At 32.3% G+C, this 18,902-nt stretch overlaps 1 protein-coding gene across 2 annotated transcripts; it reads left to right on the forward strand.

The window, feature by feature from the left end:
- The first annotated feature begins 969 nt into the window (after positions 1-969).
- LOC105284980 (tetraspanin-7) lies at positions 970-17,531 on the forward strand. 2 transcript variants are annotated; one of them, XM_026975622.1, is made up of 6 exons: positions 970-1,186; positions 6,189-6,255; positions 12,632-12,820; positions 14,903-15,073; positions 15,776-15,907; positions 16,874-17,531. In XM_026975622.1, exons 2-6 carry the CDS (start codon positions 6,235-6,237, stop codon positions 17,027-17,029), a joined length of 669 nt encoding a protein of 222 aa, XP_026831423.1. In that variant the 5' UTR covers positions 970-1,186; positions 6,189-6,234; the 3' UTR covers positions 17,030-17,531. The 2 variants fall into 2 exon arrangements, with proteins under 2 accessions (XP_026831423.1, XP_026831422.1); XM_026975621.1 differs by lacking the exon at positions 6,189-6,255 and having other exon boundaries at positions 971-1,186.
- The last annotated feature ends 1,371 nt before the right edge of the window (positions 17,532-18,902 follow it).

An 18,902-nucleotide genomic window follows, 5' to 3' on the forward strand; every position in this document is an offset into this window, starting at 1 on the left:
AAATGCCATTTTTCTAAGCAAATAGCATTTGCTTAAACGCTTTTTAGGAAAATAGACAAATGCCCTTTGCAAACCCCTCCCCTTGCACCCCTCCCTGCAAAAAGCTAACCTAACTTAACTCAACCTGTTACTCCTCCTTTTCGTAGATAGCTAAAAATTCGTGCAAAATCATTAAACTCCTTTTGTTAATAGCTTTTTAATAAACAACGAGCGACGGCTAAAATCTTTTAAATCTGAAATAGGTTTGGGTTAGGTTATATTTTTCAGAAGTAGAACCCCCCCCCGTAGAGGAGGCGGAACATACGTATCCACGCATACATTTTGCAAGATGAAGCATTTGTTTATTTTCCTAAAAAAACGTTCAGGCAAATATTTTCCTAGGCAAATAGCACTTAGACACAAAAAACGGACACAAGCCATTTGACCAGGCAGATAGCATTTGTCTAGTCAAAAGCTATTTTCCTGCAATAACTATTCGCCTACGATATCGAAACCGTGTTTTTAGAGTACCGTATTATGAGAGGAATTGAATATATTTACGTGTACGTTCGCTGACTAAGATATAATCAACGAACAAAGATCGTGCTTGCTAAAGATTCACTATATTGCTTCTTTGTGTAGCCTATATTTTTATTAGACATATTATATTACTTTTAATAAATTGTTTTAACGTAATAGAAAAAAATAATTTTATTCCATCATCCGCATTAAATAATATTTGTAGAGTACAAACTACATACGTGCTGTATTACATGTCACTTATTTTTATTTATATTTTGACATATCTGAAATTCATAAAAATGTGCTTTACTTTTCTTGTTAGCAATGTTTGTACTGCTTGCGGTGTCTACGGTATTCTTATTTGCTACATAAGGAATTATTCTAATAAAGATTGTTTTCACGAACACACTATGGCATTTTCTTACGCGCATGCACCAGTGAGAGAGGGGTAGGAGTCATGCACGCAACACGTAAGTGCTATTCGCAATCCTGTCGCGAATCGATCGCGCAAGGTCCGTTCGCAACCCAAGTGAGACCTAGTAATGCATAACAATCCATAACCCGCACGGTTTCCATTTTATCAGTGAAGTAAGAAATAAATATCAAAATGAGCAAACGTCTAGAAACTGTGGCCACAATGACTTGTATGAAGACCTTACTGATGCTCTTCAATTTTATCTTTTGGGTAAGTCAGATTTCTTAATTTTAACATGGCGTGCATAACCATTACGAATCTTGTTAAACACCCTGGATTGTGTGTATCTAACGTTGCGTAATTGACCGTTATGTTACGCTTATAACATCAAATAGTGATTAAACGTGGTTTTGTAAAATGGAACGTATAATAATTTTATGACAGATTTCTATTTAAAATTTCTTAGTTGCAATAGTTTCAAATAGCTGGAGAATAAAGTGCGCTAGTATAGACGATTTAAATATGATATCCATTTAAATAATAGAATTTTAAAAGATGCTGGCGTTATCAAAATATTAAAACATTTTGAATATTTAAAAATATTATAGTTATCATCAAATATATTTTCTATGATTTGATTAAGTGAGTTTTGAGAATTGTAATATTATACTTATAATTTTTTATATTTTTATTGTATATATTTAAGCGATTTATTTTAAGACTGTTTACAACATGTATACACTTGTCCTCCGATTTATACGGTACTTTTTATTCACTGTTTTATTTTTACGCGATCAATACTTTCTAAATTTATACGGTTTTAGTTTATACTATGTTAATTTACATGATAAAATCATTACATATGGATGAGCACAAATTTCTTATTTGATTGTTTTTCTCATTATTCGTTTGTTTTTATTGATATCTGTGAAAATAATCAAATATTGGTCTAATTTCCACCGAGTGCATTAATCTGGTTTTATTCTGAACGGAAATGTAGCAACCAATTTCCATCGGAAGTGAGATAGGAGCGAATTTAATTTTCCTTTCAAAGTTACCAACTTTTATACTACCATATATGACATAACTTTTTGTTGTGTTAAATTACACAGTTTTAATATCATTATAAAAGTACTTTCAAAATTTATTTAATGATATAAACATGGAAATTAATTAACAATTATTATAAACTATGTATTGTAAATAATTAACTAATATATTGTGACAATCATTTGCTATGTGAAACATTTTGACAAACTATGCTAAATTTACAAATTAACAATAATAGTTTAATTAAATAATTAAACGTTTTGTTTCAGAATAAATTGTGCTTTTATTATCTATTCTTGTAAATTATTGTAAATTCGATTAAATTGCATTTAAATGGAAAATTTGAAATTGATATTTATTCTTACCATTTCTATCGACTTCAATTAATTCCTAAACTATTGCTACCATTGACATAAGAATATATGGATGGAGATTGATATAAGAATATATGGACATACTACGAACTTAGGCAAAGGGGGTACTGATATAATAAGCAAGGAGAGATTATTGGCAAATCGGGCGATTTTGTCTGTTCTCAATATTGTTCGAGTTCAGCATGCTGATTAACTTTTTAATGACAATATTGTTATCATTATGTGTCGTTGCGCAGCAACATTATATCAAAGAGAAACATTATGCATTTCCGTTCAGAATAAAACCAGATTAATGCGCTCGATGGAAATTAGACCAATATTTAATTATTATTTCCACAGAAATCCATAAAAACATAAGAATAATGAGAAAAATAATCAAATAAGAAATTTGCTCATCCATATGTAATGATTTTATCACGTAAATTATATCATGTAGCAGTCAAGGCATAAGTGTAATGTATAAAAGCTTTTTCACCTATGTAGTTATAATTTTCATGTATTATGTATCATCCATTCATGTATTTAGTAACAATAATATGTACAATATATTTCATGCACATTTCAATAACTTATTTTTTAATTACGAGTAAATTATGCATTATGCCTTTATAAGAGTGTGTGCTTTAGTTAGATGTCATTGGCGAAACCGAACATATCCGAAAATCCATCGAAATTACACGACATGCCAATACTCTCCCCTTCCTGATAAATTCAGCTTCTCTTTATAAAAGGTTCCGTCCAAAGTTTCCATATATTCTTATATCAATGACTGATCTAATTCTATGAAGGAAATAAATTGAAATAACAGCATACTAAATGCAAGGCCATTTTCCACCGATTTCAATTCTCGATTTCTTTTCACTCCGAATGTGAAACCAAACTGACTCGACTTCGCCCCGGTCTCCTTTATAGCTAATGCATTACAAAAGGAGCTTTTATATATAAACTAGAATTAAAATGTTAATAATTGTGTGTGTATTGTGTATATAGTTTATATTTTGTCATAACAAAATATAAAATAATTAACATCTTCTATTTATTTGTTGACCAAACTGGCAATACAATTAAATATCAATTAACAACACGACGTTTCGATTATTCTTTTTTAGTTCTCATCAAGTGTGAAAGTGCATCGGAAAACACTTTCTGAAAGTAATATATGAATGTCTTAATGGCTACAAAAAAGTTTTTAACAAAGGAGAAAAAATTAGGAATTGTATTACGGACAGAAAGTGACCAGCATTATAAAAATTACAATAAAGAATTACTAAGAAGCACAGAGCAAACACAAAGAGTCGCAATCATCCTCTAGCAAAGCTGACAAGTGCTATGAGTTGTTCAAAATAACTGTTGACAGGTCAAAGCGAACAGATGTTATGTGTTTTTTAAATTAGCTAATAAAGCTTTTCCTTATATTCTCACTTAGAATTTTAATATAAGGAATTTTAAAAAAGTTTTTGTATTGGCGGAGATAGTTCTTGAGTATTTAGAGGTGCATTGTGTTAGGATACTTGATTTTAATTTGCCGAGTTTTTACAGATACGTTGATGATATTTTCTTTATTTTGCTTAATGACAGAATCCAAGACGTTCTCAATGTTTTTAATAACCCTAGAATAAATTAATATCACCCTAGAATAAAAGTTACATGTGAAATTGAAAATAACAACTCGATACACTTTCTAGACACCACTGTTATTGGAGACAATAAAACATTGATAACTTATAAAAATTGGTACAGAAAACCTTTTAACATTTTCGGGACGGTATATAAATTATTTTTCTAACCATTTTGACAAATATAAAATTAGTGTGTTTAATGAACGTAACAGAATGCAGAACTCTTATAAAAGAAATAACTGAATTTACGAATGAAAAGAGTTAGGATGTATAAAATAAAGTTTATACTTGAATATGAATAAAAATAACCAATTCGGATTTTCAACTGGAAGTTTACATTAATTATAGTAAAAATTATTATTTGAAGACGTGGATTAACAGTTTAGGTTTTGATAAATTACATGGAACATAAAATTGAGGATAAAACACTTATTAATTAATTAAAGAACTACGTTGAACATACAATAACTTAAAATAAATGAAAAGTTGAATCTTACGTAAACTATTACTGGGTGAATTTTTGCGGAGTAAGGCTAATATTTCATGTGTCGTACGACAAGCTTTGTCGGACGTATTAAGTGGCTATCATATAGAGAATTTTTAGGGATCCTAAAACTTCTCTATCTAATAGCCACTTAATACGTCCGACAAAGCTTGTCGTACGACACATGAAATATTAGCCTAATGTAATGGTTATATCAATAGATGAATACACTGACTTTTATGTATGTGAATGAGAAGTTGTCTTAAAAGAAAACGATCGAATTATCTGAAAACCTTCTGGAATGTCCGGATCAGTTCTGTAGGCTAGAATATTTGCCAGAGCCTGATAGAACGAGAGTACTTCTGTGATCCTTGGACGAGAACCTGCTTTTCAGAATCCTCTGAACTCGTAACAAATTATGAGAGTTAACTTCGTTAAGACTTTGTCGTAATCAAGTGACGCGGTAGCGTCGCGACGCCAAGTACAATAAAAAAATAAATAGCCGCATGAGAAATAGCCGCTTGATACAGCACTGACGCGACAACGTCGAGGCGCTACCAAATAGCTTATCCGGGGTTTACATCATTTGACAGGTCACATATACTTGTGATTAAAATATCTCAGGAATTAAAGCCGTAATAAAAAATCTAACGGCACTTTTATAAGATAATATGGGTGCACGCTTTCGAACGCGATCAATTCGAATAAAATTGGTGCAGGCAATCCTGAGATATTGCAATCGTTATGTTAAAACTGTGATGTTCCGGTTTTCATTTCCATGGAATTCAGACCACTCACGTACGTATGCTCGAACAAACACATGTAAAGCGATTTTGTCCCTCAAGGTGCGTTCACACATACACGTTTTAATTTCTTAACGAGCGAGCGAGCGAGAGAAAGAAAGCGAAAGAAAGAGAGTGAGAGACAGCGAGAGAAAGAGACAGAGATTATAAGTAGGACTATACTAGGCGTACTATAAATATAATACTTTGCTGTAGTGTTATAAATTATTTAATTTCAATATTAGTTAGTGAGAAAGGGATTGACTGCACCAATACCACCAACTTCACTGCATAATGTCGAGCGCTACCACATTCATTGCATAAAATTATAAAACTCGTAAAAATGATTTATTTGAAAGTAAAGTTATATTGTTAAAGTTATAATAAAAAATATTGTAAATCACATAGAAAAATTTTGTTAGCAAAACAGAAAAAAGTATAAAATATATAAAAATAATTTACATTATATAAAAATCAAAAGATTATTCTTAATAAAACTTATTACAAATTGCATCGGAACGATGTGTTAGCATACAAAATAATTGATAATAAAACATATAAAAAGAAATTATGTAATACTAATTATATGTTCAAAAGAATGTAAAACTAAAATATAGTCAAATTTTAAAAATTTACAAAAAAGAGTGAGATCCCTAAAAACCCTTTTTAAAAAAAGGAAAAATATATACGCCAAGTACATAAAAACTCCCAACTTGTCAAAACTCAAAACTAAATATGAAATCAATAATTAACTAGCTAAGTATCTAGAAGCAGTTTGAGTATTTTACCCAAACGTTTTCCATGCATACTCTCTTATCGCATGACGACATTGAAGTACTTGGCGTGTCCGGATCGCAGTGGTCGTGTATTCTTGTAAATTTGTACAATATCTTGATTTGTATTGTATCTTGTATCTTCATGATTTTCAATAATGACTCGCAACTGATTTTGTGTCTCTTATAGATAGGACAGGACGTTTTAATGTGATTCGGGCACGCCAAGTACTTCAATGTCGTCATGCGATAAGAGAGTATGTATGGAAAACGTTTGGTAAAATACTCACTGCTTCTAGATACTTGGCTAGTTAGTTATTGATTTCATATTTAGTTTTGAGTTTTGACAAGTTGGGAGATTTTATGTACTTGGCGTATATATTTTTTCTTTTTTTAAAAATAGAGTGAATATTTCCTCTCTGTATTCGAGATAAACAACAGATCACCAGAGAATGCGTGTTTCACGAAATTTTAAGGACTCGTAACCAACCAAATAAACTCGGAAAAAAACAAAGAAAACAAACCCAGATAACTTGATATACGTCTTTCTAACAAAAAAGAAGTGCAATGAGCGTCGCTCATTGGCACCGCCTCATGGATCTCATCGTCTCGACATTTTGAAATACTTGTTAAAATACTTGTTTTTTAAACAAGTGTTGGTAAAAGTTTAATTGACCGAGCTATATTATTATCAGACTCTCGTTTTCATGTGTCTAATATTGAAACTGTTCGAACGATTTTAATTAACAATTGTTATTCTACGAATTTTATCAACAAACACATTAAGAAAAGACTGAAGGAGACTAAGTATAGTGACGCTTTGTTTAATAATACTGACACTGAAAATAATACCTGTTAGCAGTTATTTTGAACAACTCATAGCACTTGTCAGCTTTGCTAAAGTTTGGTGCCAAATCTTTGTGTTTGCTCTGTGCTTCTTAGTAATTCTTTATTATAATTTTTATGATGCTGGTCGCTTTCTGTCCGTAATATTATACAATTTCTAATTTTTCTCCTTTGTTAAAAACTTTTTCGTAGCCATTAAGACATTCATATATTACTTTCAGAAAGTGACTTCTGACGCACCTTCACACTTGATAAGGAAAAAAGAATGATTGAAACATCGTGTTGCTGATTGATATGTATTGCCAGTTTGATCAACAAATAAACAGAAGTTGTTAATGTATTTACTGGCAAATCAAAGAAGTTGTTGAAAAATATAAAATAATTATCATATTTCATATTTTATCAATATAATGTCAACAATTTAAATTTTTCAATGCTAATAACTTAAAAACGCGACAAGTTAAGGCAAAATAATTAACAATATACTTTAAATATTTAGTGGAGTATTTGCTAAAATCTGGAGAATTTTGAAAATCTCTAATGACAAACCTAGTAATTTTTTGAAAATATTAGTTTTAAATTTTACAGTCAAAACTAAATGTTCTGACATCAATTTTCTTTTATGTGATTTCTCATTTGATGTTTTTATGCTAAGTTAAGTGTATATAAAATCATTAGTTTAATAATTATAAATTATTTAATTCTAATTAAAATGTAATATTGAAATAAACCTGTAACTTAATTTTTACTAATCTTCAATATTCTTTATTATAATTAATTAATACTATTTATCTGGTTGAGAGATTTCCAACAATAAGATATATCATTTGCTAATTTAATTATTTTGTAATTTAAATTGTTATTTCTTTGTAATAAACAAAAAGTAAAAAATTAAGCCAGCAATGTATATATGTAATAAATGCAATCAATATACCTTTATATTTTACCTTTATATTTGGACGTAGAGGTCAATAATTTTAAAAAACGTGACTGGCAGTACTCTGGCTTTCATATCTTCATATATTGTAAAAAAATAAGATATTTCGCACTACAAAATGTGTGAAATCACAACAAAATTATCTTTTTTAAAAAAGGTACAAAAAGTGCCAAATATACGTGCCCGAAGAATACGTTCAAAAAAAACTCTACAAAACTAATGATATCAAAAACTTACGCCCACTATGAAAATGGGTATTTATGCAAACCAGAAAATCTATTACTTTATTATTACTATTTGGTCGATATTCATAGTCGATTCTTATTTAAGACTGTCTTAAGTACAATCATAAGATGTTTGAAACCAATCACACAGCCGTATTAGAATCTTAAGACATTAATACTTTCAAAAAAATGTTTTAGACAAAAGTTTTATGGCTTCGAGGGGGAAAGATGAAGATATTATAAATTTAATTTTAGATGGCGCCACTTTAGAGATTTCATCATGGCGGCCATTTTTTAAATGGAAGTCGATTTTTTTCACTAAATAAAAATTGTAGCTGACAACAAGATGAATACAACGGTTTTTTTTTAAATTGGATAATTTTTCATTGAGTTACAGTGTTTTAAAGTTTATAATTTAAATAAAAAGCTTCCACGCCCATAAGTACAGTGTGCGTATTTTCTCACTCCAAACCGCTCTCCACCTCTTTGTGTGTGTATTCGGAGTATCCCGTATTCGAAGTTCAAGTACTCGGAATACATGTACTCTAAAATTTTGTATTTTTCGATACCGATTTACTCACGTGAGAAATAATACCCAAGTACGAGATACTCCGAGTACATTTCGATACCGACTCATTTCGAGTCGATCGTCTATCCTTGAAATAATACCCTTTATCGAAATTCACAAGGAAATTTATTTGTTACTACTTGGGAATCAATTGATTACGAGAATCTTTTTCATTGTTGATCATGTTAGAGGATAATTTCTCGTAATGATAAATCTCGATAGACGGAGATATCGATAGATTAATCGATAGCTAATCGATGCGAGCGATGGTGCTGATGCGGGCACATCTTCTTAATAAAGCCAGTACACGCGTTCGTGCTCTACCTCTGTCGAGTTCCGGCTTCCGTACAGTACAGCTCTGTAGAGTAGAGACTGAGTTTCTTTTCTCTTAATTATTTCTCTTAATTATTTCTCATTGTATGAACTTCTTTGGTTACTTATTACTTGTTAAAATAAACTCTGTGTGTTAAAACCAAAGTGCTCCGATTTCTCCGGTTACCTCGCCCTTTCCGCTCCAACAGATCAGTATCATACTTCATTATTTAGGGGCTTATGTCCACTGACAACACTCATGGCTGATTATACTCCTTCGGAGATTATTGATATTCTCCTCGTTCTCGGAGAATGTCAACAAAATTATCATTCGCAGCTTCGCGAATTTATCAGAATCGTTATCCCGAAAGAGAACACCCAAATTATTCCGTAATTCGGAACCTTGAACGAAGAGCTCGCCAAGGCTATTTGAAGCGCCAAAGAGAACATCGTGAGTATGCGTGTATAATGAAGACGATGTACGTGTGCTTGTTATCTTGGCAACTATTCATCTTAATCCTCATACAAGTAGTCGGGTTATGGCTAGAGAAATTGGTATACCGAAAACAACGATCTTGAGAATTTTGAAGAATGTGAAATACCGTCCTTACCATATCACGTTAACACATGCTCTTAGTCCACAGGATATGCAATTGCGTGTACAATTTTGTCTTTGGGCACAACAGATGATCAGAACTGACCCGAATTTCTTCTATTATGTTATGTTCTCTGATGAATCGACGTTCAAAAATAACGATGAATTGAATAGACATAATTGTCACTACTGGTCGAATGTTAACCCTATTTGGCATAGACAAGTAGATAATCAACATCGGTGGAGTATAAATGTTTGGTGTGGGATTATAAATGGTTACTTGATTGGTCCTTATTTCTTCAATGGAAATATCACTAGAGAAATTTTTCTGGAACTTCTCAGAGATCATTTACCACAACTACTTGAAGATGTTGATTTGAATACACGACAGAGAATGTGGATACAACTGGATGGGGCGCCACCTCCTTATGCGATAATAGTAAGAGATTATCTAGATCACGGTCTTATATACAGGTCTGGAAACTTCAGAGGTGGAGATGGATCATTTTGTGTGTCACTTTTTATTTCTTTAGTAGCCACTAGAGGCGTTGCGATCGATGTTCGCAGGGTGACGAGGGACGTCAGAGGCCGGGGGAATATCTGTCTTTATTCCACTCGCAGTCTTCACAAAACAATATGATAAATTAATAACGCTTTAAATAATTTAAGACTATAAATGAATTAGTGAAATATGTATATGAAATAAAATTGAGTTTTTATTCTCAAAATTAAGTGTGAATAAAAACGAATCCTTCCGTGATGGAAAAAAATGTAATGAAATTTGTTGAAATGTATTTGAAACTCTCTGTTAATTGACCTCGATTCATTAACATTTCATCATAAATTTTTATATTTTATTATAAATTTTCGTATTTTATTATAAATTTTATATCTAATATTCCAAAAGTTTGAAAATTTATGATGAAATGATAATGAACCGGGATCAATTGATAGAGATTTTCAAATACATTTTAGCAAAATTTTATTATATTTTTTCCATCAGGATTTTATGTTTAAATCTGTCCTTTATCTTTTTATTTTATTTTTGCGGGTAATAGCTTTTTCCCACTTTTTCCAAGTAACAATCTCTTTCGGCACTTGAAATAAAGAACGTTTCTGCTCGGTTCTACTGTCGGTCTTGCAATTCGGTACCGCACACCATTTCGTCATTTCAATAAACGTTTCGATAACTTTTGTAGTCAATAACCGTTTTTCAATAAGAGTCATGAACACACGTGGGTTCTTATCTCCGGTTTTTCAGGTTATATTTATCTGCGGACATCGATAACAGCGACGAGTAGTGGTTATGCTAGAAACTAAATGTGCTTCAAAAAGCGGCCATACTCCCACCACTGAAATTAGAGGTAGTTTCCAGACCTGTATGTAAGACCGTGATCTAGATCAGGAGTACAATGATAGGTAGATTGGTCGACGTGGACCCGTCGCATGGCCCCCACGATCTCCAGATATGACTCCACCCGACTTCTTTTTATGGGGGTATATAAAAAATGTCGTCTATGAGTGTGCGCCTACAACTAGAGAAAATATGATAGAAAGAATTCGAGTAGCTTGCAGGAACATACCGCGCGCTGTCTTACTCAAAATGGTCAGACATTTCTAAGATAGGTTGGCGTTACGTATTCGAGCCAACGGAGATAATTTCGAACAGTTCCTTCGATAGAAAGGTAAATTTGTGAAAGGGGATGTGACTTCCGTTAATGAAGCACCCCGAATCGTGAGAGGCAAGGGGACTCACGTAAATCAAGCACCTCAAAGGGATGAAAGCCCCACCACGTCCACGTCGTTCATCCTGGGTAATGCTAAGCACGGAGAAACGCGTCTTAATCGGTCTGGAATTGGTGGACCGTCAAACATAATAAGTCTAGATAATGGATACAAACGCACGCACGCACGCACGTACGCACTCACACAAAGAAGTGGAGGGCGGTTTGGAGTCAGAAAATACGCACACTGTACTTATGGGCGTGGAAGCTTTTTAAATTATAAACTTTAAAACACTGTAACTCAATGAAAAATTATCCAATTTCAAAAAACAAAAAACCGTTGTATTCATCTCATCAGTTACAATTTTTATTTAGTGGAAAAATCGACTTCCATTTTAAAAAATGGCCGCCATGATGAAATCTCTAAAGTGGCACCATCTAAAATTAAATTGATAATATCTTCATCTTTCCCCTTCGAAGCCATAAAACTTTTGTCTGCAACATTTTTTTGAAAAACTTCTTTTCGAGATATTCGCGTGGATTGATTAAAATAGTCCACCCTGTATAATAATTTTCCTTCAGTGATATTTAATTTTATTGAATATATTAAATATGTTGACATAATGAATAATGATGAAAGTCACATATCTAAGTTTCAGAAAAAATTTAATTCTTTTTGTTTAGATCGTTTTAGGATCTAACAGTGGCGACCTGAAATTTGTTTTTATATTACCTCCTATTAATATTTTAATAAAACTTTAATAAAAAGTTAACTGTAAATATGTACAATAAAATGTATTAATACTTTAATTTAAAAAATGAATAATAACAATTTTCACAAGATATGAATTTTCTTTTTGTATATATTTTTGTATTATCTAGACTCGATTTACGCAGTTTTCTACCAATTAAAAAAACGACATCGAACATATTTTCTATAATACGTAAAATAAAGGGATATATACACATATATGCGCACACACGACACGCACTCCATGTTCTCCCACATCTATCCTTTAATTTATGCGAAAGATATGTTCTACGTCGTTTTTTTACTCGGTATAAATGATTACATAAATCGAGTCTACATAATATAAATATATTACTATATTACTGCATGAATAATTATCATGTTTTTACCTTGTCATTTTTATATTTATATCTTTTAAACAAAAACTCTTATATTATTTTGTACCTCCAAATGTTATATTTGCATATCATCTGCCGTGTGATACATTTCAACAGGAAAGATATAAAATTTCTTTGTAAATTTGTTAAGGGTGTTTTTTCCAAGTTTATAAAATACAATATACATAATTGTCATTAATAATTACACTTGTCTTACGATTACTTTGAAATAAATTCAATTAATTTTAATAGTTAATTTTTTATTTGATAAATGGTTTTAATATTGTTATTTTGTATAGGGATCTGGTATGTTGATGCTATGTATCGGTATATGGATGCGCCTACAACTGCGAGATTACATGAACATGGGTGTACAGGATAGCGGAACAGCTCTGTTAGCACTTGCAAGCTTAGGTGCTGTGTTAGCACTTGCTGCAACGCTCGCCTGTTGCTGCACTGCACGTGGTCATCCAGCTCTATTATATCTGGTAAATATAAAATTTACTTTAAGTATTTTATAATTTAGAACAAGGCAAAGGAAGGAAAGAAAGAGTTCATTTGCATCGTTGTTTATTAGTTAATTAACAAAAGCAAATTCATCGTGAAACTATATTGTAATAGCGAAATTACAAGAAATTATATTTTAAATAATATATTTAGAAGTGTAAATAATCAAAATAATGCTAAAGAAGAAAAGAAGTTTTAATTGTACAAAGTTATAGCTTTTATAATACTGTTACAATTTTATGTAGAGGAAAGATGCCAAAACCGGCATACCATTTTGTCTTTGGAGGTTATCTCTTAACTTAAAGCATGAAATAAAAGCAGTATATATATATATATATATATGTATATACAGGGTGTCCCATTTAAAAAACGCACCTCGATAATTCTTCAACGAAGCATTTTCAGCAAAAATGTTTCAGATAAAAGTTGTATGGTTCGAAGAGGGATATGAGACGGCGTCATTGGTTTGACCTTGAGTGAACGTGCCAACGTCATATGGAGTTCAACTTTGTTTTTTTAAACAGAACCCCATACTTTTTATTATAGATTCTGATTCTCCGTCGAAAAGTAAGTAACTATTGTCTGAAACATTTTTTTAAAAACGCTCTCCTTATCCCGAAAACTCAGGTTCAACCTTTGGCGGACCAAAGATAATATTCGCTTTATAACAGACACAAAAGTTTTGTTTTATTATTTTACTGTGTACCATCAGTATGTTCATGCGTGCGTGCGTGCGTGCGTGCGTGCGTGCGTGTAATGTACCATGTCCTTATAGTTTCTGTGACACACACACGAAGAAGTGTAAATCCGATTGGACAACCTCCACGTAGCACACCTTGAATAATGCTAATGCCGGCGGTACTGTAACTTTTAAGTCTTGTAACTCGCAAAGTATTTAATGAAAACATACTTTATTATAGTGTTTTGAACGCACGCACGCATGTTCTTCGTATATATATATATACCAATACTACTACGTAATGCTAATGCTGACGGTAAACAGTAAAATACTAACAAACAACTTCAGTGTTTGTTATAAAGCGAGTTATTATCATTGGTCTGCCAAAGGTTGAACCTAAGTTTTCTGGATAAGGACGTTTTTAAAAAAATGTCTCGAACAAAAGTTACTTACTTTTCGACGGGAAATCAGAATATGCAATAAAAAAGGGGAGTTCCATTTAAGAAATTGAAGGTGACCTTCATGTATCTTTAACAATGCCATTCAAGGTCATACCAATACTACTACGTAATGTGCCACTTAAAACCCTACAACTTTTGTATAAAACATTTTTCATGAAAATGCGTATTTTTCGAAGAAAGTGCCTGATACGGTCGCTCTGAAACACCCTGTATAAAAAGAAATTATGTAATACTAATTATATGTTCAAAAGAATGTAAAACTAAAATATAGTGAAATTTTTAAAATTTACAAAAAAGAGTGAGATCCCTAAAAAAAATTTTTTTAAAAAAGAAAATATATATACGCCAAGTACATAAAAACTCCCAACTTGTCAAAACTCAAAACTAAATATGAAATCAATAATTAACTAGCCAAGTATCTAGAAGCAGTTTGAGTATTTTACCCAAACGTTTTCCATGCATACTCTCTCTTATCGCATGACGACATTGAAGTACTTGGCGTGCCCGAATCACATTAAAACGTCCTGTCCTATCTATAAGAGACACAAAATCAATTGCGAGTCATTATTGAAAATCATGAAGATACAAGATACAATACAAATCAAGACAATTTACAAGAATACATGACCACTGCGATCCGGGCACGCCGAGTACTTCAATGTCGTTATGCGATAAGAGAGAGTATGCATGGAAAACGTTTGGGTAAAATACTCAAACTGCTTCTAGATACTTAGCTAGTTAATTATTGATTTCATATTTAGTTTTGCGTTTTGACAAGTTGGGAGTTTTTATGTATTTAGCGTATATATTTTTTCTTTTTTTAAAAAGGTTTTTTAGGGATTTTATTTTATTTAAATATTTTAAATAATGTTAGGTTATTGCATTATTTCCGTTATATTTTGTACGATAATTATCTATTTCAGTATGGTGCGTTCTTAGCCGTCGTGGCATTATTAGAACTTGGCGCAGGTGCATCGGTTTATGCTTATCGTACGAACTTGAACGAGGGTTTTGATCAAGGTCTGAACGAGAGTATGATAGCATATGGACAAGAACATTCCATAAGTAATCACATCGATACTATGCAATCGACAGTGAGTATTTTTACAGTTGTTATTCACGCCGTTTTGATTATTCTAACGGTATAGTTCTGACAAATCATATAGTATATTCATATTTTAATATAAGCAGAGATAAAACAAAACAAATTAGAATAAATAGAATAAATGGAAATATTTTCTCGTTATTTTTTCCTGTTTTCCTATGAGTATATTAAAACTTATCGCATATTATGAATATCTTGAATATTATGATATTTAATATATTTCATATAAATTTATATTAAAGATATTGTATGTTATTGTATATTTTAAAACTTAATTAATCAAAATAAGAGTGTTTGTTCCGCCATAAAAAAATATTAAATATAACTCCTTTTTTGTGTCGACGCCACTGGCATTTTTATTAATAATAACGGATCACAACGTTTTGACCAGAATTTCTGGTCCTCTTCAGGTGTACAAATTTAAATAAACAAAGCAAACACTTGGTTGCTGATCACCACGTGCGGACGTGTGTCCTGTCGTCTCCGTGACGGCTTACCGATTCTCGCTAGACATAATTTCTAATGTCTTTTTTCTGGCAAAAAATGACATTATAGTTTTGTTTATTTAAATTTGTACACCCGAAGAAGACCAGAAATTCTGGTCGAAACGTTGTGATCCGTTATTATTAATAAAAATGCCAGTGGCATCGACACAAAAAAGGAGCTATTTGTAATTAATCATTTATTATAGCTACATTGTTGCGGTAATCGTGGATATACTGACTGGTTTAACATATATCCACCAAAAGACATTCCACTATCTTGTTGTAAAGTGCCACAGGATGAATGTAAGACAAACGACATAGAACAAATTTATACTGAGGTATGTAACATTACAAAATTATTTAATAACTTTTTAATAAAATTTTGATATCTTTTCTTGTGCAAAAATTCTTGCAAAACTTGGAACGATATATCATAATAGAAGTAAATAGAAAATAGCAAATTACTAAGCTAGACACGATTAATGTGTCGGCAATTATGATTCTCTCTCTCTCTCTCTCACCCCTCCCTCCCTCCTTCCCTCTCCCCCTCTCCCTCTCCCTCTCCCTCCCCCTCTCCCTCCCCACCCCCTCCCGCTCACCCCCTTATTCCTTTTCCTCTTTCATGAAAAAGCAGTTTAATAATTTGCATTATATTTAATCCTTTGAAGAAAATAGCATGAATATTAGATACAACATATAATATATTATACAACAAATATTTGTATCTATTCTTCTTATTTATTCTTGAGAGAATAACATTTTCAAAAATAAGCATGCGTAAAAACTTTTTCTGTATGTGTGCATCCGAAAAGAATGAGAGCGTGAAATGTGAAAGAAGTAGTTATTTGATATAAGACGATCAAAGGCATTTGTTTAATAAATACATTTCTAATGATTAGGAAAACACCTGATTTTTCTTAAAAGATAGATATGGGTATAATAAATAGAGCATTATTTTGATTATTTTTAATAGTTAAAATAATTTAAATCAATTTAACAAAGTTAAATAATTTATGTCAAAATTTCAACATTTTAAGCTTTATTTTTCAATTTGGAGTTCGATTTATTTTTAACTTCGTTAACGAAGTTTAATGAAGTTAAAAATAATTGAAAAATAATGCTGACTAAATATCAGCAAAAACCATAAAAAATTAATAAAGTTATATAAGAGAAGTTGGAAAATAAACATAAAAGATTACTAGAAAAATATTATGTATGATATAATATTTTAAAAATGAATATTAAATCTACACTATTTTTTAAATAATTGGTTTTTTTAATTTTTATTTTTTAAACTTTTTTAGGGATGCTACAATCGCGTTGTGGATTTCATAAACAGCAACATCGGTCTGGTGGCTGGCACGGCAATTGGTGTAGCCTTTTTTCCATTGGTCGGTATCTTCCTGGCATGTTGCCTAGCCAGCAATATCAACAAGACTGAATACGAACAGGTTGCTTAAGCATGGTATTTGCATAAGCAACAATACAGTTCTATCAAAACATACGATTACGTCACTAGCGACGGTAGTAAATGTATATGATTTAACAGGAAAATGATCTTCGATTAAACAAATGTGCATTTGTGTCACTTCGACTTGTTAAATCCAAAACTTTGATGCGAAAAATAGGTAAAAAGTTTATAGCTTGTAAGTCTATTTACTTTAAAATACAGAATTGTATCTAAAACAGACTTTTTATAAATTATAGTTTCATATTATAATTGCTTTGTCTTTTGTAATTCTTTACGTAAACATTTGATTAATTACTGATTACTTATTATTATTTTAGTTATAAATTATATCTATTAATGAATTTTAATATTGTTGTATTAAAATAGGTTTATTTATGTTAATGGTTTCGAGATATGTGCAATATCTCTTTCATTTGAATGTGAAGATTTCAATCATACATGTAGACATTTTTAAACATTTATCATATTAAATACATACCAATTAAAAGTTTTGATATATATGTAACTTAATTGAACAAGATCTGCTAAGTGAAACTTTTGAACAGTTTCGATAAGTTAGCAGGCAAAAAGTAAGGTAATTATGCATTATAGGGGAGTCAGCTGCGATGACCTTGACCTTGACATATATTATACACGTGACCCTCCTGAGTGACCTTCAAAAAGTTTTAGCCGGCGCTCGTTGTTTATTAAAAAGTTATTAACAAAAGAAGTTTAATAGTTTTGCATGTGTTTTCAGCAAGCGAGGTTCTACGCAAAACAAGATTCTATATTGTAACTTCCACGCAGTACTTTTAGTCACTCCAAAGTTTTGTTATTTATTTTATGTGGATATCGCTCCCGCGAAGCGGGATGAAAACGATCACTCAACTGTCGCCTAACATTAACGAGCGTATGTGTTCGAGGCTTTATTCATTAAACAAATGATTTAATTTATACAAACATATAATTTATTAAACAGCGAGGGTACTGTTGACAACATATGTCAAGGTCAAGGTCATCGGAGCTGACTCCCCTATAATGCATAATTACCCTGCAGGAGGACTAGGAACGAATGACATAGGGGGCGGTGTGGGATGGTATCGGCATCGTTTTCAGTCCGCTTCGCGGGATGGCGGGGGGCAGGGGCTTCGCCCCCCCCCCCTGCCGGAGCCACTGTAATAAATTTCACATAGATTTTGATCACTTGGTACACGACACGGATCCCGGCGGGGGGAGGGGCGAAGCCCCGCCCTCCCGCGAAGCGGGCTGAAAACCGAGCGTATGTGTCCGGAGCTCCAATTTCAGAAAATATAACCGGTAATTATGCACATAAGGAGACATAAGTTTCGAAAATATAGTAGTTATTTTGAATATGAACGAATAAAATTTATTTAAAGCAGTGAATTATTACAGGGTGTTTTTAAAAGGTCTCGTCAAACTTTAACCACAGACGCTACGTATCAAAACAAAGCAAAATGTTCATATAAACATGGGTCCGGAAATGCTCCCCTTCTGAGATAACACAAGATAAAGTCACTTCATAGTCACCTCTTTGGCTCAATTACTGTAGTAGTGTTTTTTTTATTTTTTTGTTTTGACGCGGGGAAAACCTACATCAGGTTCGACCCTCGCCTTGGGGGGAGGGGCCGGGGGATATGGGGATTTTTACCATTCTAAAAATCTCGTCGTCGCCTGCCTCGGGCGAGTGGCGGAGGGACACCGGAATCTCTCACGAAATCGCCGTGAAGCCTACGGGCCAGTCTTTCGGGGATGGGCAATTTTGACGACTCACTAACGTATCCTCTAACGTATTCTGTCACGACAGTGTGGGGTCACAGCAACACCACCGCCTGGCCGAGGACCATGTCGCTTGCAGACCCAAG

The sequence above is a fragment of the Ooceraea biroi genome, chromosome 2 (assembly GCF_003672135.1).
Source record: "Ooceraea biroi isolate clonal line C1 chromosome 2, Obir_v5.4, whole genome shotgun sequence".
In the NCBI taxonomy this organism is placed as follows: Eukaryota; Metazoa; Arthropoda; class Insecta; order Hymenoptera; family Formicidae; genus Ooceraea; species Ooceraea biroi.

Bases quoted from the DNA above. Each gene is read 5' to 3' on its own strand.
- LOC105284980 (XM_026975621.1), top strand. From the start codon at position 1,109: ATGAGCAAACGTCTAGAAACTGTGGCCACAATGACTTGTATGAAGACC. The intron at 12,821-14,902 runs GTAAATATAAAA...TATCTATTTCAG, and splicing joins ATCCAGCTCTATTATATCTG to TATGGTGCGTTCTTAGCCGT. The intron at 15,074-15,775 runs GTGAGTATTTTT...CATTTATTATAG, and splicing joins TCGATACTATGCAATCGACA to CTACATTGTTGCGGTAATCG.